The following is a 21,762-nucleotide window of genomic DNA, read 5'->3' on the forward strand; positions in this document are numbered from 1 at the left end:
CTTTACTTTGATGCACGGAACTCTGTGGGATCGGGAGCTGCCCTGTGTTGTGTTCATTCGTCACACCTGAAGCATGCGTGGTGTGATCCAGGACCTTGGTTTTTAAAGATACATAAACACAAATGGTCTTATAAAAAACGCTGGAGGAAGGGGGTTGCCCAGCAGACACTAGATGATCCGTGTCAAAGCAGTTAAAGAGGTCAGAGGGTTAAGACAGTTTCTGACTCTTGTCTTTAGCTGCCCGCAGAGCTAATAGGTCTCTGAATGGGTGCTATTTATTTCACAGCCTTTCCCAGTATGCTCTTCTACCGTCTACGGACTACAAGCACTCTGACTTGGAACTACATTTTCCGGCATGCTACAAAAGTAGTGGTCTAGGTTTACTCCGAGTCCGCGGACTACGTTTCCCGAAACAGCAAACAGAGGGACAGAGGGAGTGAGGCGACGTTTCCAACATGCTCGAGGGTTTCTCTGACATTCGTCCCGTTGGGTTTTTGGGGAAGGGGGTTGCGGTTATTTTCAACTCGCCTCAGGACGAGTTCCGGCTTCCCGAAAGGCCTCACAGGGAGGTGCGAGGCATGCTGGGAGTCGTAGTTCCTTTGCCTTGAGAGCGTGCCTCGCGCTGCTGGGGCGTGTCCTCAGGGGGCTATAAAAGCATCTGGAGGGGCGGCGGGCTGCGTTTCTCGGCTGATTGTTGTCACTCCGTCGGGGTCTTGAGGTGAGTTGTGGGGGGCTGCCATCACCTTTGGCGCCGCCGCCGCCGCTGGCGGGGTTCGGCTCAGGTTTTGTCTTTTCGGGAACTGGGTAAGGACGAAGGGAACGCCGAGTTGTTTGTTCGAGTAATGGGGGCGGCGGCGGCCACACAGGTATTCCTTCGTAGAATTTGTTCTCTCTCAGCTTCGCTTTCGGCGGCATATTCTGGTCCTCTTTACCTCGTGGCGTTTTGTTGCATTCTCTCCCCCCCCCCTCTCCATCCTTTCACCTCCTATTACTCCCACCGGCGGTTTGGTGCATGCCGTTTTCTCACGGCGTGGGGGGCGGAGGCGGCAGTTCGCCTTAAAAACCGAGACGCCACGTGACCCGACTCGGAGTTTAGGCCGCCATTTTCAAGGCCCATCAATCCGGCGCGCGCAAAGGCGGGAGGGATAAGGGGGCGGGGGGGGGAGGGGGGAAAGAGCCGCGTCACGTGGTAGGCAGCCTCGGCCTGTAGAAAGAGGCCGTTGAGATTCGGCGCCAAAAGATCTGACGAGGGGAGGGGCGGAGGCGGGAAACGAACCCCATTGTCTGCTGAGGTAAACGTCTTTCTCCCAGAGAGAACTTTCTTAGCGTCGTTGGCGGCTCCGGGGGAGGAGTTAAGAGCGGCTTTTAACGCTCTGCCTTTTAACACGTTCGATAAACCGAGCATATTAGTATTCTGGTATATTTTTCGTGCGCTCCAAGGTGGGTGGGGGTGCTTAAGGCTTGTCGGGTCTACTCTGGGTTAATTCATTTGTGGTACCGAAAAGTAGCTGGTTGCAGCGGAACTGCGGGGTGAATTGGAAAATGCCTTCTTTACTGTAGTTTTTGGAAGGAACTGTCCGTCGACGTTTTCTCATCTCACTACTGTTAACGAGTGAACACTTAAAGAAACGGGAGCGTTCCTTGAAGCGCTATTCTGTAACTCGCCTTAGGACTAATTGGCCTTCATTATTTTCTGCTGGAGAGATTGTAACTTGTAAGAGTCTAGAAACTCGCATAGTGATAGTTCCCTAGCCAAGAGTCATCTGGATATTGATAAAAGACCTGTATAGCCCTTGTGTGATGTGGTGTAGCCTATACAGTACTATAACAGACTTGATTTGTTTTTACACCTCCCCTTATGGAGCAAGTGTCGTTTAAGGGACTGTGGTCCCTCAGCAATATAGCAGAGGAGGACTTCTAAGTCACTGTAATACTGCTCATTGTTTCCAATATTTATTGAATTTATGCTTTGCTAGACCTGTCAAATGATTTAAAATGCATCCAGCACGCATTTAAAGCACATTGAAGAATTTTGGAAATTGGTTTGTCAAGGATACTGGTACTGATAACTCCATGAGAGCGGCAACTTTTGTTCCTGGAGTATGCTCTTTACATTGGTAACAAGCCTGTGTGAGGAGTCCATATAAATATACTAGTTAGGAGGGCTGTAATTTCAACTGGCACTTTGTATACCTTCTACTACTGACAGAATGGCATCTGTACAAAAATCCTTTAAAGTTCCTTTAAAATGAAATTGAAACTCTTAAATAATTTTCTGTGACTGTAGCATGCCTCTTGAACAGTGCACAGGCTGTTTGATTGGGAGCTTTTTGACTTAACAGGGAAAGGTTGTGGCATACATGAAGGAGCCAGCTGATAGTTATTTGCATCAGCAGCCTATGTAGGGCATAATGTACCATTGATGGTCCTTACTCTTAATTTGCTATAATTCTAATTATAAAGCATACATTACAGTTACTGAAATGTTACAGTAACATTCCTAAGTATTCTTATACAGTTACATTCCTAAGTATTCTAACTTTAGACTTTTCAGTTTCAGAATGGCAGAAGAATCTGCTGCTCCTTCTACTTCCGCTGACAAAACTGAGAGGTAAGATATAATTAGATGTAAGAATAGTGCATATGCGTTTGAAATAGAGTAGTGTAACTATCTTCCTGTAATAGTCAGCTACTACTAGTTACATTGATTGGAATAGATGAATGAAACAAGAGCAGTTTTTAAACACTGACACTCTTGATTTACTATAGTAAAAAAGGTAAATAATGACCAAGCTTGCTTCTAACAGCTATATGTTGTGGCTAACAACCTGGTTTCTTCCAGTAGCACCTTAGAGACCAACTAAGTTATTTTACCTGAAGTGTGCATGTACACGAAAGCTCATACCAATAACTAACTTAGCTGGTCTCTAAGGTGCTACTGGAAGGAATTTTTTTATTTTGTTTCGACTATGGCAGACCAATACAGCTACCTACCTGTAACTAGAACCTTGTTTCTATTTTTCTAGTATGGATGTGGATGCAGAAGCCAAGAAATACCTCGGCTTGGGGCAGAAAAATCTGGTAATGGGAGATATTCCAGCTGCTGTTAACGCATTTCAGGAAGCTGCTTCTCTGTTGTAAGTAATGAGATTTATCCCTTCAGTTGAATTTTCATTTGATGAAGGGAATTTAGCCTATCTTAGGGATAACAACCTTTTTTCTTTCTGTTATGGACTGCATTCTCTTGGGGGTAGTCAGTGGAGAACTGCATGCTAGTGGTGCACAGAGCCAGAAACAAGTATTCTGAATTAATATCTGCAATAAAGACTGCTTCATTTTTTTCTTTCCCAAATTAGAATTCTTTATTCTATGTAGATCTACCGAAAAGTAAACCCCACTGGGTTTTACAGGGTTACTCTCAAGTTCAGTGGACCCTCGAGTTACGCACCTCTCTGGATATGTAACCTTCAGGTCACGAACGTGGCAAACCTGGAAGTATTTTTCTGTGTTACGCCGCTTGCACATGCACAGAAGTGGCGCCTCTGGTTATGGCTTTTTCGGGGTGCGCATGGACCCCCAGAACAAATTAAATCAGTATCCAGAGGGTTCACTGTATGTAGAATTTTTTTTTAAACACAGCTCCTGTTTTGGAAAATGAATGAAAGTAACTTTAGCACATTATTTGTTTAGTTATTGAATTTATATTCCTCATGAGGAACCCCAGGGTGGCAAACAGATCCACACTTCAGAAAGCAAAGCAGAAACATTCTAAAACTGTTAGAACATTATAAAAACAATTAGGTTTTTTTTAAAAAAAATATTCCATCCAGTGATCTCAAGGTTGCCAGGAAATACGGCCACCAAATTCCTGCATAACCAGGAATATTTTCAAATTTCTCATGAAAGTTAATAATGGCAATAGGCACAACTCACTGGAAAGAGAACTAACACCAAAAAAGCCCTGTTGTGGGTCAGTGCAAACCAAGCAGATCTGGTGGTTGCATCACCAAGGCATCACCTGCTTATTATAGGGACTGAGATGATTGGTACTGGAGTATTTTTTGGATACTGTATTTAGTTTCCAAGCCTCCATGCAGGAGGTCACTAGAGCTTAGGCAACTGACATTAGGTTATCCTGGTCCAGTAACCAGACTTAACTGGGCATAACCACCTAGCAGTGGAAGCCACTCCAGTGAAAAGATGGAATTCAGGAGAACTTCCAAAGTATGTCTCCCCACCCCCAAATAATTTGGACAAAACTTTTTCTCAAGCCATATGGCCTGTGTATGTATGTGTCATTATTTCTGTTGAATAAAATATTGTCCATTTTAATACTTCCTGATACTATGTGGAAAGGGCAGGGGATATAATCTGCAGGTAGATTAAAAAGGTGTATTTTTAAATAGATTTTAAAACTTGGTTTGGATTTTCTGGAATTTTAAATTTAATAAATTCTCAAATAACCGTGATGTTAATATTATATCTTAACCAAAGCATGTTTGCTACAGTTATTCTTTAAAATGAAGTAGTTTCTCTACCAGCTACATAGTTAACAGAGGCTTCCTATTTAAATCAAGAGCCAGTTCGATCATTTTTTCAAATGATTATTTACAGTCCAATTAGCAAACATAAATGTTTAGTTCCACTGAATGAAAATGATCTCTAGTCTGCTCAATAATAATAAGTTATTGCATTGCATTCATTAAATTATGTTTCCATTGATACATAATGTTATGGTATTACTCCAAAAAAAGGTGGTTTATGAGCCATCATTGCCAAAACAATATGACACCTGATTGGCTCTCTAAACGCTTTTTCTGGTTATTTGGCTATAATGCTTGATAGAGTACAGATAATTGAACAAAACTTGTTCCATTACATTCTTCATTAAATTATCTTTCCATTAATATATAATTTTATTGTATTACTCAAAAAAAGTGGCGTTATGAGCCATCAAACCTTGGAAATACAACAATTTTGGCCACTAGTTTATTACTTCATATATTTGTTGAACACGGGGGCAAATCTGACATCTAAATGCTGCCTTAAAACTAAATGCCCATTATTTGGTACAACCAGGCTTTTTTCCTATTTGTTGGGAGTCTACACCTTTTATAAGATTTCATTTTTGTTAACCTATAGAGGGAAAGTCGTTAAAATATTCCATTATGACCAGTAGCCATGACTGTTTGAGATAAAGTACAAAAATACAGGAATGTGAACACTGGACAATTGTGTGTGTTTTCCTTCCAGTGTTGTTGCTTTCTGCTTGACTCTGCTTTCACCACCATAACAAACAACGGCTTATTTATATGCCACCTATCTGACTGGGTTTACAAGCTGACTAAATGAAAGAACAAAAAACACAACAAAACACAACCAACTTGATAGCAATCACAGCACACTGCCAAATGTCCTCCTTATTTCTGTTGTAATAAATAATCCTTCATAAAAGTTATTGCATTGCATTCTTCATTAAATTATCTTTCCATTGATATATAATGTTATGGTATTACTCCCCAAAAAAGTGATGTTATGAGCCATCATTTCCTAAATAATGACACCTGATTGGCTCTCTAAAGCATTCATTTTACTGATTATTTGGCTCTAACTTTTGATAGGATACAGATAATTGAACAAACCTTGTTGCATTACATTCTTCATTAAATTATGTTTCCTTTGATACATAATTTTATGGTATTACTAAAAAAAAAAGTGGTATGAGCCATCAAACCTTGGAAATAAGCTTTCCCCCAAAAGTTTCCACAATTTTCGCCGCTTGTGTAAATGGGAAACATGACTTAAATTAATCCACCCTGCTAATCTGGTAATCTCTTTTTAGGGCTAATAAGTATGGTGAAACTGGAAATGAGTGTGCAGAAGCTTACTTTTTTTACGGGAAATCACTTCTGGAATTGGCAAGGTAAGTTAATATGACCTGCTTTGGGCTACTTGGTGGTTTGAATAGTTAATCTAGATTAGGAAGGCTAATATATTTTTACATGGACTGGAATCCACTTCACCAGTTTCTCCTGCACACAGAACTGAAGTTACCTTTTGTAACCTTTTCTCAGAATAGTGGCAGCCATTCTAGAGCTACATAATCAGGTCAACAAACTTTGGTTGGTCTTCCTTGTCAACCAAATATGTATTTGCTTCCAGGACGCCTGGAGCAGGATCTGTTAACTGGTCTTCTTATGCTACATCAATACAGCCTTGAGTTCAAGCTTTGAACGCTAAAACTGGTGAGGGAAAAGATAACAGCAATGCCTACTTACATCTTCTAGAATGGAAAATGGTGTGCTGGGAAATGCCTTGGAAGGAGTGCAGGTGGAAGAAGAGGAAGAAAAAACAGAAGACTCAATGGTAGAAAGTGCTGATAATATAGATGGTATGTAGTGCTGTCTTAACTCATGATAGAGATGCCAAGCTGTGTGTGTTCCAAGTGGATACTAGACAAGGGTCATTTTATTATTATCAAGTTGTTTGAATCTTAAACCGCAACTAAAGACTCTCTAAAAGTCTTTTTAATGATAAAATTGACCAAAAATTTAAAAACCTGCCTTTTAACAAGGCCGGTGTGTCTACAAACCTATAGATTAAAGCATTGTTTTGAACCATGTGGGCCTCACTTTGTTTCTTAGTAAAGCATTGGTTTCTATGCTTCAAGATCTTAAGGAGAGTCAGCTAATTGTTTCTAGAACCATGAACTAATTGGGCAAAGGTTCTGTGAACAAACTGAATAGTAACTCCCAGTATTACTGCTTATTGCAAAACTGTTTAGTGTATAGCACATTGTGGCCTAGATCTTTTGGGCAGTGGCATCTAATAAGGTTTGATGCTGTGAAGATCATGTGACAATAGGCCATGTTCACTTAAGAAAGTGGATAGTTTGTCTAATTTTCAATACTTGCCATGTCCCTCAGTTCGTAGCATCTTCCTCTGCAATCCAGTGCAATGTCTTGTCTAGACAAAGCTTGGCATCTCTTGCTTGGCTGTTACTATGCTGGCCTACAACTCATTGCTTAAGCGCAACTCCTTGCAAGCCCTGTTATGGAAGGCACTTGTTCTCAGTTTAAGGGTCCAAAAGGATTGTATTGATTCCTGTAACTTTGAAGCAAGACATCAGTGGGATGGAGGGTGGGATGTGAAGATCATGAATGTTTATCACTAAATTCGAAGGTTTGTTTGTGCTTGATCTTCCTTAAACATGTAGAAGAAGCAAGGGAGGAATTAAGAGAGCAGGTATATAATGCCATGGGGGAAAAAGATGAATCCAGAAAAAATCCTGAAGAGTCTCTGGTGCATACAGGAGTGGAGATGCAACCGAAGGATGTGGAAATGGAAGAGGTTGAGGAAGAAGTAGCTAAGGAAGAAAAAGAAAAAGCAGCAGCTCTGGGTGGAGAAGATATCACTGTTGTGGAGAAAAAGGAAGAGCAAGAGAAGGCAGAAAAGCAGGTAGAGGCAACTACGGAAGAACAAAACATCAATGAAGTAACTACTGAGGTAGCATTAGAAGATGGTGCTGCTAGGGAAGAGAAGCCAGTGGATGCAGAAGGGACAGCTGAAGAAGATAAGCCAGTGGTGGTAGAAGAGGCTAGGGAAGATGCTGCTGTACACAGAGTGGTGGTTTCTGAAGATGCTGCTGTGAAAGTTAATCCAGTAATAGAAGAGGCTGCAGAAGCAGCTGGGGGAGATACTACTTTAGAAAAAGAAGTGGCTGCAGGGGAAGCACCTGGGAAAGAGAAGGTAGTTGAGATAGCAGCTCAAGAGAGGAGAGAAGAGGAGGTAGAAAAGCAGGCAGACGCAATTGTAGAAAAGAATCCAGTAGTAGAGGAATTGGTAAAAGCTTCAGGTGAGTTAGAGAGAGAAATCATGACAGCTGTTGAGAAAGTTGAAGGGCAGGCAGAAAAAGAACAACCAGCTAAAGCTACTGCTGAAAAGACAGAGGACGTGAAGCCTGCCACAGAACAGGTGGTGGTGAACTTGAAAGAGAAGGAAGAAACATTGGATTCAAGAGAAGGAGAACCTTCAGCTCCAAATGAAACTACTCCTTCAGGGAGCATCAAGCAGTCACATGAAATACAACCAGAAGAAAAAGCTGAAGTTGCTCCTAAGGTAGAAAAGGAAGAAGAAAAGGATGACGAGATGGGAGAGGGCGAAGGTAACGGATAGAAGACACTTGTGGGTGGATCTATTTAGAGAACTAACCCTTAGTAAGACTAATCCATTCAGAATTCTCTGTGCCACAGGGATGAATCCACCCAAGGAGAATTTTGAAGCTGCAAGGAACAGTTGAATTGAAATAAAACTAACAAGTTGAGCAATAAATTATTGGCTTTTTTGGGGACTGGTTTGCATGAGCAGCAAATATAGAAAGATATGGCTCATAGAGAACACTGAATGGATGTTCACTGCATGTTTTTATGTGAATGCAAGATTAACTCTGAACAATTCAAAGTATAGTACTAGAATATATATTGACAACCAGATCCACAAAAATACAGCAACACGAGGGTGCTGGCTTAATGACCTGTATTAAACAACCTAAAACCTATCATGCTTTGAGGCCTATAACTACAAACAAGTGCAGGTAATAGACATCACAGCTTTCATGTCCTGCTTCTCTTGCTTTAGCATTGCTGTTTAACTACCTTATAATACCTTGAAAATGTTTGTTTACAAGCGAGATTCTAAGTAGTGAAATAGTTGTAAATCTGATAAACCTTCACATAATACAACTGTTTAACAAATATTTAGTCACTTTGTGTTCCTATTTGAAAAAAGTGACTAATAATTGCAATAAAAAATAGGGATACAGTACAGTGGCAAGTTTGCTCTGGCAACTAGAGCCTTGTCCTATGCATTTCTAGTCGCAAGAGTAGCTTAAAAGCATGACCCTCTAGATACTGCTGAACTAAAACTCCATAATCCCTAATTATTTTGGCCACGTTGGCTGGAGCTGGTGGGAGTTGTGGTTTAGCAACATCTAGAAGAATACAAGATAGCCATCCCTGTTCTAGTTTGAAGTCCGGTGTTTACAGCAATACTTTTTCCCTTGGCTTCTGTAGTTGTTACATGAAGGCTGTTGAGCATAAGGCAGTTTGAGATTGTGCTTGCTGGGCATCTGGATTACTGAATAGCTGGTAGGAGGTCAGATTTCTTGCTCCATAAGAGGGTATATGTTCCCTGACACTGCAGAATAGGTGTCTGAGCTATCCCATAGTTTATGTAAGTTCCTGTGCCTGACACCCAATAGTACATACCTGTCAGTTTCCCTAAGAAGCCATGCAATGACACTTAACTAGAAATATTAATATTTCTGTCTTATCTTAACTATGAAATGTGACTACTTCTAAGGAGTGCAATTTTAAAGCTCTTCTCTTTGTCTCCCCCGTTACTATGAAAACAAAACTTCTATGGGGAAGCTATAAAAGTATTAAAACTTGTTCAAATTCTTTTTAACTGACATGCCAGGGGGTGCCATGCAAGCAGCATAAAGGAGAAAGAATATCCTAACGGTGAATATTTTAATCTATGTAGCTCCCCCTCAAAACTTCATATAAACACATGTTGCAGATTGCACAGAAACCTACCAAGCCAACCCTCATGAACACATAGGTTGGAAGTGTAATAGTGGTGGAAGAATTTCACAGCTGAATAAAACAAATAGTCAAGTAAAATGGAGGTATAAACAGTTGGTTGTATATTAATAAGAAACTATTATTGTAGAGATGGAAGGATCAGAAGAAGAAGATAAAGTTGAAGAGGATAAAGAAAATGACTCTGCAGTTGAAGAGGATAAAGAAAATGACTCTGCAGTTGAAGAGGATAAAGAAAATGACTCTGCAGTCGAAGAGGATAAAGAAAATGACTCTACAGTTGAAGAAAAGGTGAAGTATAAAAAGAGCATTCAAGCCTGTTAAAGAGCTGGTTCAATGTTTCTGTCATGGAGAAAGGATCATTGTTTTCATGGAAACTATTTCCGATTACCTATGTTTTCTAGAGCATAGGAAGACTGAAGTAGGCAGTTCCTTCCGAAGGTTCAAGATTATAGTAGGGGTGTGGCTTTGAGTACTCTGGTTCAAAGCAGCATTTTAACATTTTAGTCTGTTAAAACTTTAGCCTGTTTTTCCTTCTAGATGCTTGTTCGTTCTCCATTCTTAAAAAAAAGCCCTTATCCTTCTCTCTGCTCCCCCCTTCTTTCCTTGTCTCCTCTGCTATCAAAATCTCTTGCATTCATACATTGAAACTCATAAACTAGTTTCAGTGAAGCATTGTGGTCTCCGTCTAGTACCGCACCCATGGTTAAACTAATTTCTGTAACCATTCCCACCTTCTCTAAACCTGTTGAGTGTCTTTTATTACAGTTGTTTAAAAGCCCAAAAGCAGGCCTCCAAAACCTACAGGAAATTGGGAACAGGTTGCATCTCCTCTGCCTCATATCACAGCAATAGTGATTTGCTACAGAAGGGGAAAGGGCTGTGCCTGATAATGTGCACGGTATCTGCTTAATTATCAGAAGCTTGCTATTGTTTTAAAAAACTGCTATTGAAGCAGCTTTTTTGCAACAGTACACCACCTTCTGAAGTAATTCTCTGCAGTCAACCAATTTTTAACTCAACTGAAAGTATGTCCTCTTGTGACATCTCCTTTTTTTGCCTTAACATTAAAGAACTGGGCACTGCATTTTTTCCTGCTATTCAAACTATGAAGACAGCGAGGTCAAACATGAGGAAGCTACCCAGCTGATAAGCTGAGCTGTTCATCAAGGAAGCCTCAGGAAAGACCTGGGCAAGAACTGAAATGACATGCAAAGTGCTTTTGGAGCAAGAATTATAATTGCCACTAATTATAATTCTATATTATAATTACAATGTAGAATGAATATGAGTAGGGTTACTCTGAATCACATTTACTGACAAGGAATATGTAGTGTTCAATGCAAAATTGATTGCACTTTCCAAACATTGGTTTTAATTCTGCTTGTGAAGGAATTGCTGGCTGAACAGCCAATTCATAAGAGGAGTGAGATACAATGTGAAGGACAAGCAGTTCAAAACTAATACAGGAGGAAAATAGATAATCCTCTAAAGCTGTTTGTAAATCCTTTTTGTCAAGCGGTTAATCGCAGTCCACAAATCTTGACTTGAATCATTAGCTAGCCATTGGTCTTTCTGCAGAACCTGTGCTTCCAAGTCTTCTCTTTGTCTACCAGAAGGTGAGCTTTCATTACACTAGGTTCTGGAACTGGCAGAAGCATTGCGGTGAAGACTATGGTACTAGGCAGGGTCTGGAAGACCAGGGTTCAAATCCCCACTTAGCCATGAAGCTCACTGACTGGCTTTGGACCTTACTGTCTCTTAGTCTTACCTCAGAGCTGTGAGGATAAAATGGGGAGAGAGAGACCCATGCACACTGTATTGAGCAACTTAAAGGAAAGGGACATTAATAGAGCTTCCTCTGCTGTGTTCAAGACTCCCTGCAATAGAACTGGCGCCTTTGTAAGGAAGAAGTGCTGATTTCCCTAATATAAAGTGCTAAATTTTGCTAACAAACGCTTCAGCATAGGAGTTTGTGGAAGGGGTATGATGTTCCTTTTCTAAAGTTTATATATTTGTTTCCTATGGTGACTGGTTTCTTCAGTTGCCTGCTTTAAGGCAGGAGTTCCTGAGTTGGTCCATCAACCACCAGTGGTCCACAAGCTTCATTCAGGTGGTCTGTGTTATGTCTGTAAAAATAAAATTGGAATCATGGAGCATCTAGCACAGGGCACTACAGTTGCTACAACAAGCAGAAAAATCAAGTGGTCTGCCAAGATCCTTAGCAATTGCCTTTCTATCCATTTCTTTGACTTTCAAATAACTTTGCTTTAGGAGAGTGAAGAAGACGATGTTGGGAACTTAGAACTGGCTTGGGATATGCTGGAGTTAGCAAAAGTAATATACAAAAGGTATGTCTGGGAGTTCTGACAAATATTGCCTTTTTATACAACTAAAGGTGTTATGACAATCTTGCTGACTCTGCCTTCTTGATCTAGACAGGACACGAAAGAAGCTCAGCTCCTTGTTGCTCAGGCTCACCTAAAACTAGGAGAAGTTAGCATCGAATCTGGTAACTACCTTAAAGTTGCTTAGGCATGCAGTGGATTAATTTCTGATACTATTATTCATATTTCCACTGCATATGATGTTTTAGTTTTTGCATGTCCATTACATATTATATAAACTGTCAGTAATATATTTTATATTCACTTTACAGTATTCATATTTTCAAAGCTGCTCAGACTTTATCAACTAGCTCAGAGTTTATCAACTAAGCCTTTTATTTTGGACACCTCATACTGTACTTCGTTATAATACAGTTACCTATACTATTGGGAAGTACGCTGGTAGATTGGTTACTTTTATTCTACTGTGGCCTAGTTCAGATTCCCTGCTTATTAAAGCATAGCTTAGAAGCCTTGAAGAACGAATAGAGGCCCCTCGCCTTGGTCCTTTCTCAGTGTTTACACCCTGGTTAAATGGTAATTAAATTTCAGTTAGCTATTCTGCCTAATAATAATAATTACACTAATTTTATTTATACCCTGTCCATCTGGCTGGGTTTCCCCAGCCACTCTGGTCGGCTTACAACATATCTGAAAACATCAATCCTTAGAAACTTCAGATGTCTTCTAAAAGTAAGATAGTTGTTTATTTCCTTGACATCTGAAGGGAAGGCATTCCACAGGGACGGCATCATTACCAAGAAGGCCCTCTGCCTGGTTCCTAAATGCGACTTTGTCTATCTACTAACCAGGAACTTAAACTATAGTTCCCTGTTTTGAATATAATGGCTAATTGGAGTTTAACCAAACCAGGATGTAGCTGATGAATAAGGGGAAAGGCATGGGAAGGAAGCTTGCAGTCTCCTCATTTGTTCTCAGCTGTTGAACTATGTTGAGCAAGCCAGATATGCTTTCTAGCCACTGTTTCCACCAGTCTCTGCAGACTATATTAAATGTAAAATGTCCTATATTATTCAAAAATTGATACTGGAATCACGACAGGTTATAAAACTATTGATTGAAAACCTTTTTTCTACACTATGATTGAATTCTGCTTTGTACAAATTTCTACCTTCATATGAAAGTCCTGTGCTTTACTTTCTGTTTTTATTGTGCAGAAAACTACTCTCAAGCTATAGAAGAGTTCCGTTCTTGCCTGGCTCTTCAGCAGAAGTACTTAGAGGCCCATGACCGCTTGCTTGCAGAGACTCATTATCATCTGGGGTTGGCCTTTCACTATGATAATCAGTATGATGAAGCAGTGTTGCAGTATAGTAAATCGATGGAAGTCATTGATAAAAGAATGGGTAAGTGAAGTGCAGTTCTTCATGCAGATTTAGTTAAGCATCACCGTTACTGTGTCCTCCAAGCTCCAAATGTACAGTGTTGGGAAAGCTACAGAGCTAGTTTCTTGATGAAGAGGTGTTCAGAGAGCTAATGTGTCAGCTAGCAAACACTGCAAGAAATTTGGCAGCTGCTGCTGATCCTTGAGAATCTGTTTTAACATACACTGGGACAAAGCCCAAAACTGATGAGTAAATGGCTCTAAAAGTACTAATATCACCTAAATATCACCTTTTTAGCGATGTTGACTGAGCGACTAAAAACAAAAGGGGAGGGATCAGCTGAGGATGAGAAGGAAATTGTAGAACTCGAGGGACTGCTTCCTGAAATTAAAGAGAAGATAGAAGATTCAAAGGAGTCTCAAAAGAGCGCAAGAATAGCTGAACTGGCTCTGAAAGCAACTTTGGTGAGTCCTAGGCTTACTACTACCGTTTTTTGTGAACTTGTGCTAGAGAGGAGCAGATAGCAAAATAAATTAAGCTGAGATACACAGCTGTAAATTGGAAGAAAGGATGCCATTGATACTTAGTTTTATAGTGGAAAATGCTAGATTTTTACTTTTTTTGGGGGGGTAGGAGATGACTTTTGAAGCACTGAGTTCAAAGACCTTACATTGAATAATTAATGATAAGATGACATGTAAAATTTGTTCCGGAGGATCCCCCAAACTCTTGAGCTGATTTTGAAGGAAGTTAGCTGGAGGTGACAGTAGATGAAGCACTGTTATAGGAATGGAAGTTGTTGCATCAGTGGAAATGCAGGCTTGAATATGTCCCTTATTCTTAAAGCAAGACTGCAGATAGCAACTGCAAAATAGCTTGGGGGTTCACACACTACAGATGAGACACCTGTTTACTTCTCTTGTGGTCTTAAAAAACATTGGGAGCTTGAAAAATTAACTGCAGACCAGCTTCCTCATTATTGCTTCTCATTACACCTTAAATTTTATAAATTGTTCTTCAAAACCGATGGGCTCTTCATTGTACATGTTTATAGTTTAGTCCCAGTAGGCTTTTAATAGTGACTTTTAGACTGATAGATCTCTTTGTTTCCAGGTTGGTGGATCATCTTCTAGTTTTCCACAGGCAACTGAAAGCAATCCAACTTCAGCTGTAAGTGATACTAATCCCTAAAGCAAGCAGTTTAATTCTGCTGTTATATAGTATTTCATATTTTGCCTTCTGTTTTGTAACAGATCCCAGCTGGGCAAAAAACTGATGGAGCTCCTCAGTGTATTACAGACATCTCCCATCTTGTCAGAAAAAAGGTTTGTGTCCCATACAACTAACAAAAATAGGTAACCACTGGCTTGCAGTACTTGAACCAGGTGTAGGCAAACTTGGCCCTCCAGATGTTTTGGGACTACAGCTCCCACCATCCCTAGCTAACAGGAACAGTGGTCAGGGATGATGGGAGTTGTAGTCCCAAAACATCTGGAGGGCCAAGTTTGCCTATGTCTGACTTAAGCCATCACTTAAAAGCTTCGATCATTCTGCTTCTACAAATTTTAGAAATCCTGCATAATATCTTCTCCACTGGGAGCCAATCAGCCTGAGAACCATCTAGCGCACTTGATAGCTTTTGATGGTTTTGTGCTGTGCTGTGCTCATCTGACTCACCTTGGTTTAATTTCAAAGCTTAATTGTGTGGGTCCTGCAGGCACTTGAGAATTTAGATGTGTTGGGGACCTGCAAAATTGTCCAGGGTAGAGATTCAGAGTTTACACGTAGCACGAAATCCATATAAACTGAATGTCACAGCCAGGCTGAGCTGGGTTCCCATATTTCAAGTGGAAAGGAGAATTGGTTAAAATAGCAAAGACAGTCTAAAACAAGCAAACTATTTGTATCTTAAGATACCCCCCCTTTTTTTTTTGATGAAAAAATTCTTTATTGAAATTCATTAATGTCATTACAAATTTAACTTCACACATACATACAATATATACATATTCTTAAATTTGTTTAACTTAGAATGTTAATTTAACCTAATTCCACTTAGGTATCAGCTAAGCTAAAATCATATAATGGTACATAAAATAAAGTAAAACAACAACAAATTAAAGTAAAATAAATATAGATTTCCCAATATAGTTGACATTTGTGATATTGAATGTACTTATAATTATTACCTTACAATTGATACAATATTTTTTAATACTTTCGTACAACCTAGCATACCAATTTTCCTTTATTTCTTAATATTTTATGTACACAAGGGTCATTCAAATACTACCATAGATAATATGTCACTGTTATTTTTTTGTAAGTATATCTTAAACATTTCCCATTTTTGAGAAAATCATTGTTTGGTGTTACCTCTTAACCTATTTGTTAATTGAGCCATTTCCACATAGTCTGTGTATCATCAACTTTTTGAGACATTCAGACAGGACAAATAAAATGAATTTGCCAATGAGCCCTCTAAATTTGAAATAGTGCTGTTAAATAATGACACCAAGATTATCACAAGGATGTACTGACTCCTCCTTGACTGGGAAGTCGAGAAGGTGAAGGTGGTCATGATTAGATGGGCGCAGGATATCAGATGTCCCATTATGATGAGAGAATGGGAATCACTCTGGAAAATTAACATGAACTTTACTGCATGTCACACCATCAGAGAAAATATGATGAAAATGCAGTTTTGTTGGTACCTTACACCATCAAAAATCTCAAATGTATAAAAATAGTTTGAATAAGTGTTGGAAGTGTGGAGAAAAAATGGGAGATTTTTATCATACGTGGTGGACATGCAGAAAAGTCCAAAATTTTTGGAATATTTATGATGAGATGAAAAAACATTCAAATTAACATTTTTAAAGAAACCAGAAGCCTTTCTGTTAGGAATCTTGGGTAGAGACATTCCGAAAAATATAAGAGAAATCTTTTTATATGCAACAGTGGCTGCCCGTCTATTGATAGCATCTAATTGGAAAGGAGGAAAGATACAATGTTAACAGAATGGCAAAAATAAAGATACCCTCTTAACAAAATCTCTCCATATATTTGATCTCTTTCTTTACTACAGTCTGCCTTCTGATTTTGAGAGCTATGTGTAGACTGTTAGGTAACCCAGAACTAGATTGCTTTCAGTATTGGAGGACAACTTTCCAATAGCTGAAGCAGCAATATGCACCTTATAACCTTTGCTGTAGCCCAGAACAGTTTTAAAGCATAGTTCAGTTGGCAGCTTATTAATAGTAAATGCATAATAGCACTAGATATTCTTTATTAATACTTTACATTTGAAATTGTACTTGGTGAAGACTAAACAATTTTGTCTTCAGAGGAAACCCGAGGAAGAAACTCAACAGGGAGATAATGAAGCTAAGAAATCTAAACCAGAACCGGCTGTCAATGGTGGTGGTGATGCTACCCCCAGTGGAAATGTGGTTGCAGAGAAAAAGGAAGAGGAGGTGGGCTGTCGAGTCAGGAGTCTTTTGTATATTTTCCATTTCCCAGGCTCATCTTTCCTGCCTGCCTTTAATTGCTTGTTGGTCTTCTCTCCCAGACCACTTAAAGTTGGAAATTTGCTTGTGTCAAAATGCATGTTGGAATCTGTCTAAACTAAACCTGCTAGACTAGTTCTGTATACTTGCAGAATGCAGTATGTATCTCTTGGATGCTTTGAAATAGCAACTTTGCTTAAAGTACTATTTATGTAGGAGTCCTAATTCTTTACATGATCAGAAGTAGAGAAAGAGATTTAAGACAGATTATCTAAGTGTAATCAATTGTACATAAGTGTGTTGAATGCTTTCAAGAGCTGTATTTAACTGGTCAGATAAAACAAATGCATGTCCTAAATTAATTTTTTTTTTTTTTTACAGGCAGAGGAAAGGCCACAAGTTGAAACAGTTCAAAGTGCTGTATGATATAGTTTTAATATTGGACACTCCCTCCCAAGGCCAGTGGGTTTTGTATATAATGTATTTTTTCACTTTTGGCAACTTTTGTATTCAATAAAGATTACTCAAACATTTAACACTGCCTTTTGATAAAATTCAGCCGTATTCATGCATAAATACCTATTGTCTCCATCAGCAGACCTAAAGATGGTTGCATCTGCCTCCTAGCCAGTTCTACAACAGCAGTGCCAGGCTGGCTTTCAGTTGATGTACTGACTTGTAAATGTCTGGTTTGTAAGGGTTTAGGAAGCAAAGTAGCATTTTTTTGTGGTTAGAAAATTGTGGCCTAGATACTGAGCAGATATGGGGCCTAAATGTTGGTGGCATTTCTTCCTGGATTTAGTTTGAAACTGCAAGTCTGAGGAAGCACTAAACCATGGGTAAGCAAACTAAGGCCCGGGGGCCGGATCCGGCCCATTCACCTTCTAAATCTGGCCCGCGGACGGTCCAGAAATCAGCGTGTTTTTACATGAGTAGAATGTGTCCTTTTAATTTAAAATGCAGCTATGGGTTATTTGTGCGGCATAGGAATTCGTTCATCCCCCCCCCAAAAAAATGTATAGTCCAGCCCCCCACAAGGTCTGAGGAACAGTGGACTGGCCCCCTGCTGAAAAAGTTTGCTGACCCCTGCACTAAACCATTTATGTCTACTGTGTCAGACTGGAAATAGTTTTGAGAGGATGAGCCTCCTAGCAAATTTTGTGGGAGTCAAGCAGAGTGCAGGCTAGAGTAGCTGCAAATAGGAGGGAAGACAAAGGGTGGAACTTAAAATAGATCTGCTTTGACAAACTAAAAAATTGAATCAGGCTTGTGTTTGATGCAAAATGTTCTCATTTGTGTGTCAGACACATTACATTAACTCAGCTGGAAGAAGAGCCCAGGTTAAAGTAGGATTCTGTTGGGGAGAGATGATATAAGGGTGAGAGGCTCATGGGTGCTAGAATTAAACCACTACTTAGGAATGGTATAAAGAAGATATGGAAAATACTCAGTCCGGAGAACTGATGCAGGTTTAGGTGCACAGCAGCCAATGTTTGTGCAGTTTCCAAGTAAGGAAGTGACACCTGGGTTTTTTTTTAAAAAGCAAAATAGCATGGCTGCTTCAAGCAGGTGATTATCCCTCATTCACTTCCAAGATGTCAGCCACATTAATATACTTTACCATAACCACTAATAAAACACAGGTGGCCACTTGAGGTATTAGGCTACAGGATGGACATTCTTCATAAACTTAATAAAGTCTTGCAATGATTGCCAGTAGAGTAAGCTAGTATGTAGCCTAAGATGTCTTGTTCCTTCTCTTTAAATTTGTTCCAATGCCTTCAACTTTGTCTGAAAGAAAAACATGCAAGTCACAATTAAACCTGCACTGCTTATGGAGAATGTGGACCAGTAAGAAGTAAGCAGCACATAAGCGGCACACAAAGCACCACCAAACCATTCTACGTTCTAAATCTTATATTAATAATCCAAAAATTGAGACAGAAGCCACAAACAGAAAACTCATTTAAATTTTGTCCTAAAGGAAGATTCAGTCTTTAAAGTTCCTTTAGCCAGGCTCCTGAATCTTACTTTTGGACACAATTTGAATGAGTTTTCTGTTTGTGGCTTCTGTAGTAGATCTTGTACCTTGTTCTCTCAATTTTTGGATTATTAATATAAGATTTAGAACGTAGAATGGTTTGGTAGTGCTTTGTGTGCCGCTTATAATGCTGCTTGCTTCTTGCTGGTCTACAAGAATTGGCAGCATAGGTTCATTTCTTCAGTATGGAGAATGTGGAGCAAAGCTTTCGGTCAGGAAATGTATGTAGCAAGTTCCATTTGTTCTGATCTCACTAGAATGGGTGTACTTCAAACCTTGCAGTTAAATTATAATTTCATTTATGTCATAGGAGAGCTGCACTGTGGCTGTTGCTAGTTGACAAATTGTTCCATTCATAAGTAGGGCTATAGCCCAATTTTACCTGTTTTCTTGAAGTCTCCTGCAACATTAATTCTGCAATTTTTCTTCCAGAGGGTTCCTTATTGTACAGATCTGTTGTCTCTGGCAGATAAGATTGATCAATACTCTGAAACAAATGACAAGGTCAGCTAGGATGTGATGATCTAATGTGTGGTTAGTTTGTGCTCTGAACAGTTACTGGTAACCTTTTTAGTATACATGATTTCTGACAATCCACTATAAACAAGTCACCTGGCTCTGTTTTACAATTTGGCTGCACAGAAAATTGATAAATGGTAAACAAGAAAGTGAGATTGCTTTTGGTTTTCTCCAGTGGATGGTTAATTAGTATGCTCATCCTTTTGTTTTCCTGGGTGGAATGAAAAGTTTGTGATTAGATTCACTTAGCTAGTATACGTACCCCTGATGTATATCTGAGTTCATCCCATCTTCCATCTGCTATGCGCACAACCACAGATGCACCTGGCACCAACTGGATCTGGAAGTTTCAAACTATAGCATTAAGTACATTCTTTTATATGTGTGATTGTTGAACAAGAATAATGATGAAACGTTGGGGATAAAGTAGGGCTTACATAGATTGCAGGCGCCTGTCATACCTGAGGCTGTTGAGGTTTTCATATAATTACAGAATATCCAAGTGCCTCCTTACTCTATACTGGAGCCTTCTACTCCAGGGTTAGTAGACCACATAAATGTTCCCCATTGCACCCAAATGAATCTGTAAAGCAGTGGTTCTCAAAGGGTGTGGCAAGAAGATTCAAGGACAATCAAATATTTAAACATTTCAGTGTAGTATACAGTAGTATAAAAAAAATGTATTTGCAGACTATGGATAAATATATTTACAAAAAAACACTAATTTGAGTTTCTTTTCTCTCAATGTATTTCTTACCAAACAATTTGGTATGGCGTGAGCAAGTTTTTATTCTGGAAGTGTGGCCGAAAGAAAAACATTTTAGAACCACTGGTTCAGGTAAATTTTCAATTTAAAGATTACATTATAAAGAAACATAGTCTTGTACATTGGTTTATCTGACTTGGCAGTCTTCAGGGAGGATCTCTCTGCAGCACAAACACACATTTTGGAATCCATTTGTATGATGGTGGGGTTGATGTTGCAAACCACCTTCTGTCTTGCTCCCAAAAATCTTTGCCAGCCATGCTCCTTGGAACTTTCTGCACTTGCAGTAGTGTTTGAGAAAATTGGGGTTTGTGTGGTCTATCTTTTGCATCAGTTTTTGTTACTACCCTGTATAATACGATCTAGAAAAGGATTGCAAGTGCTCCCCTTACTTCACCGTTTTACTTCTTGGATAAGCTTTGTGAAGCTACTGCTCTATGCTTAACTAGTCTCATACCTCTTTCTTTTGGAGCATGCTCTTCATAATGCTGCTGCATTTCCCTTCAGATAAGGAAGCCAGGATGATCTGTTAAGGAAAGAACAAACCTTGAACCAGAAAAGAACAAACCACCTACTGTTTCTTTGCAGCATTCTTTTAGTAGACTACTGCAAGAGATTCCTTAAGTGAGAGAAATAGTGAGAAGTGCTCCCAAAACAATACAAAGTAACATTTTTAAAGCTTACTAATTTTGTACACACCCCAAACAACATCTTGAAATTAGAAACTGATTGCTGACTTTGGACTAAATTATAGTAGTGTGTAAAAACAAGTGGGTCAAGAGCTGGTGACACGTAAGCCAAAGATGGGGTGGGGAATGCTTAGCAGTTATAGGCACTGGTTCATTGCTTTGCACCATCACCACCTCCAAAAGCTGGGAGAAATAGTTGCCATTTGTACCCTTTGTCATTGCTAAGATATTTGCAGGCATTAAGCGTACACAAGTAGGGACTTCAGAAAGTACTGAATTCTGTGGGGATGAGCCATCAGTTCTTAACTGATGCTGCATTCACATAAAGCTCAAAAGTGGGGAAGTGGATAACTTTCAGCTTGACAGAATGGTGATATACAGGTGATGCAGGGAAACATTGTACAGAATATATGTGTGTGTGCGCACGCTAACAAGTGCATGCCCCTGCCCAGCTGCTGGAATTTGGTTGTTTTTGCAAGAAAATTGGCATGTATGTCTAACTTTTAGCTGATTGGTTAAGTTAACTATACCTGACTGGGAGCCCCCTGGTATAAGGGCAGTTGGTAAATGCCAGTGTTGCAGTAACCTCTGGAAAACACATGAAGAGCTGTCCATGCCCCACTTTTCTGAGTGTAATGTAACTGTTCCCCTTTTAGCATGACTCTTCTTTGTGCTGCTTGGCATTCTTTTTCACCCGAGGCACATTGGGCAGGATTCACCACACCTTGGTACAGGTGAATAATAATGGCTGTATATTCATGGTAAACTCTGTGGGGACAGGTCTGAAAAACAAGTTGCAGGTTCTGAAAGGAAAGGCTGAGCCACCTGTTGTGTACAGGTTCACAAATATGAGTTTGGAAATAAATATGGTCATCAGTAAGAAAGCTTACACTGTACTCCACC

At 39.6% G+C, this 21,762-nt stretch overlaps 2 protein-coding genes across 14 annotated transcripts in view; one reads left to right on the forward strand and one right to left on the reverse strand.

Moving 5' to 3' along the window:
- Nucleotides 1-404: 404 nt before the first annotated feature.
- NASP (nuclear autoantigenic sperm protein) lies at nucleotides 405-17,380 on the forward strand. 13 transcript variants are annotated; one of them, XM_083619836.1, is made up of 15 exons: nucleotides 405-718; nucleotides 2,555-2,611; nucleotides 3,027-3,137; nucleotides 5,843-5,923; nucleotides 6,288-6,391; nucleotides 7,217-8,164; nucleotides 9,733-9,893; nucleotides 11,877-11,953; nucleotides 12,041-12,114; nucleotides 13,168-13,356; nucleotides 13,633-13,799; nucleotides 14,449-14,505; nucleotides 14,589-14,660; nucleotides 16,662-16,811; nucleotides 17,226-17,380. In XM_083619836.1, the coding sequence occupies exons 2-15, from the start codon at nucleotides 2,562-2,564 to the stop codon at nucleotides 17,268-17,270; spliced, it is 2,286 nt and encodes a 761-aa protein (XP_083475962.1). In that variant the 5' UTR covers nucleotides 405-718; nucleotides 2,555-2,561; the 3' UTR covers nucleotides 17,271-17,380. The 13 variants fall into 13 exon arrangements, 12 of the variants coding, with proteins under 12 accessions (XP_083475962.1, XP_083475971.1, XP_083475965.1 ...); XM_083619845.1 differs by having other exon boundaries at nucleotides 16,683-16,811; XM_083619844.1 differs by having other exon boundaries at nucleotides 708-866.
- Nucleotides 16,418-21,762, reverse strand: part of CCDC17 (coiled-coil domain containing 17) — a 30,753-nt gene continuing 25,408 nt past the window's right edge. Inside the window, exons 28-32 of the mRNA XM_083619815.1 lie at nucleotides 21,390-21,641; nucleotides 20,628-20,696; nucleotides 19,667-19,744; nucleotides 19,268-19,372; nucleotides 16,418-18,635 (exon numbers count right to left, since the gene is read on the reverse strand). Of these exons, the coding sequence (XP_083475941.1) occupies nucleotides 18,606-18,635; nucleotides 19,268-19,372; nucleotides 19,667-19,744; nucleotides 20,628-20,696; nucleotides 21,390-21,641 (534 nt within the window). The 3' untranslated portion in view covers nucleotides 16,418-18,605. The remainder of the gene's footprint in view (nucleotides 18,636-19,267; nucleotides 19,373-19,666; nucleotides 19,745-20,627; nucleotides 20,697-21,389; nucleotides 21,642-21,762) is intronic.

This window comes from Podarcis filfolensis, assembly GCF_964270895.1.
Source record: "Podarcis filfolensis genome assembly, chromosome: 6".
Lineage (NCBI taxonomy): Eukaryota > Metazoa > Chordata > Lepidosauria > Squamata > Lacertidae > Podarcis > Podarcis filfolensis.

What these genes read in the sequence shown, in the direction of transcription:
- NASP (XM_083619836.1), top strand. Translation starts at nt 2,562, where the DNA reads ATGGCAGAAGAATCTGCTGCTCCTTCTACTTCCGCTGACAAAACTGAG. An exon ending in GCAAAAGTAATATACAAAAG is followed by an intron (nt 11,954 to 12,040) that starts GTATGTCTGGGA and finishes TTCTTGATCTAG; the next exon opens with ACAGGACACGAAAGAAGCTC. An exon ending in AGTCATTGATAAAAGAATGG is followed by an intron (nt 13,357 to 13,632) that starts GTAAGTGAAGTG and finishes TCACCTTTTTAG; the next exon opens with CGATGTTGACTGAGCGACTA.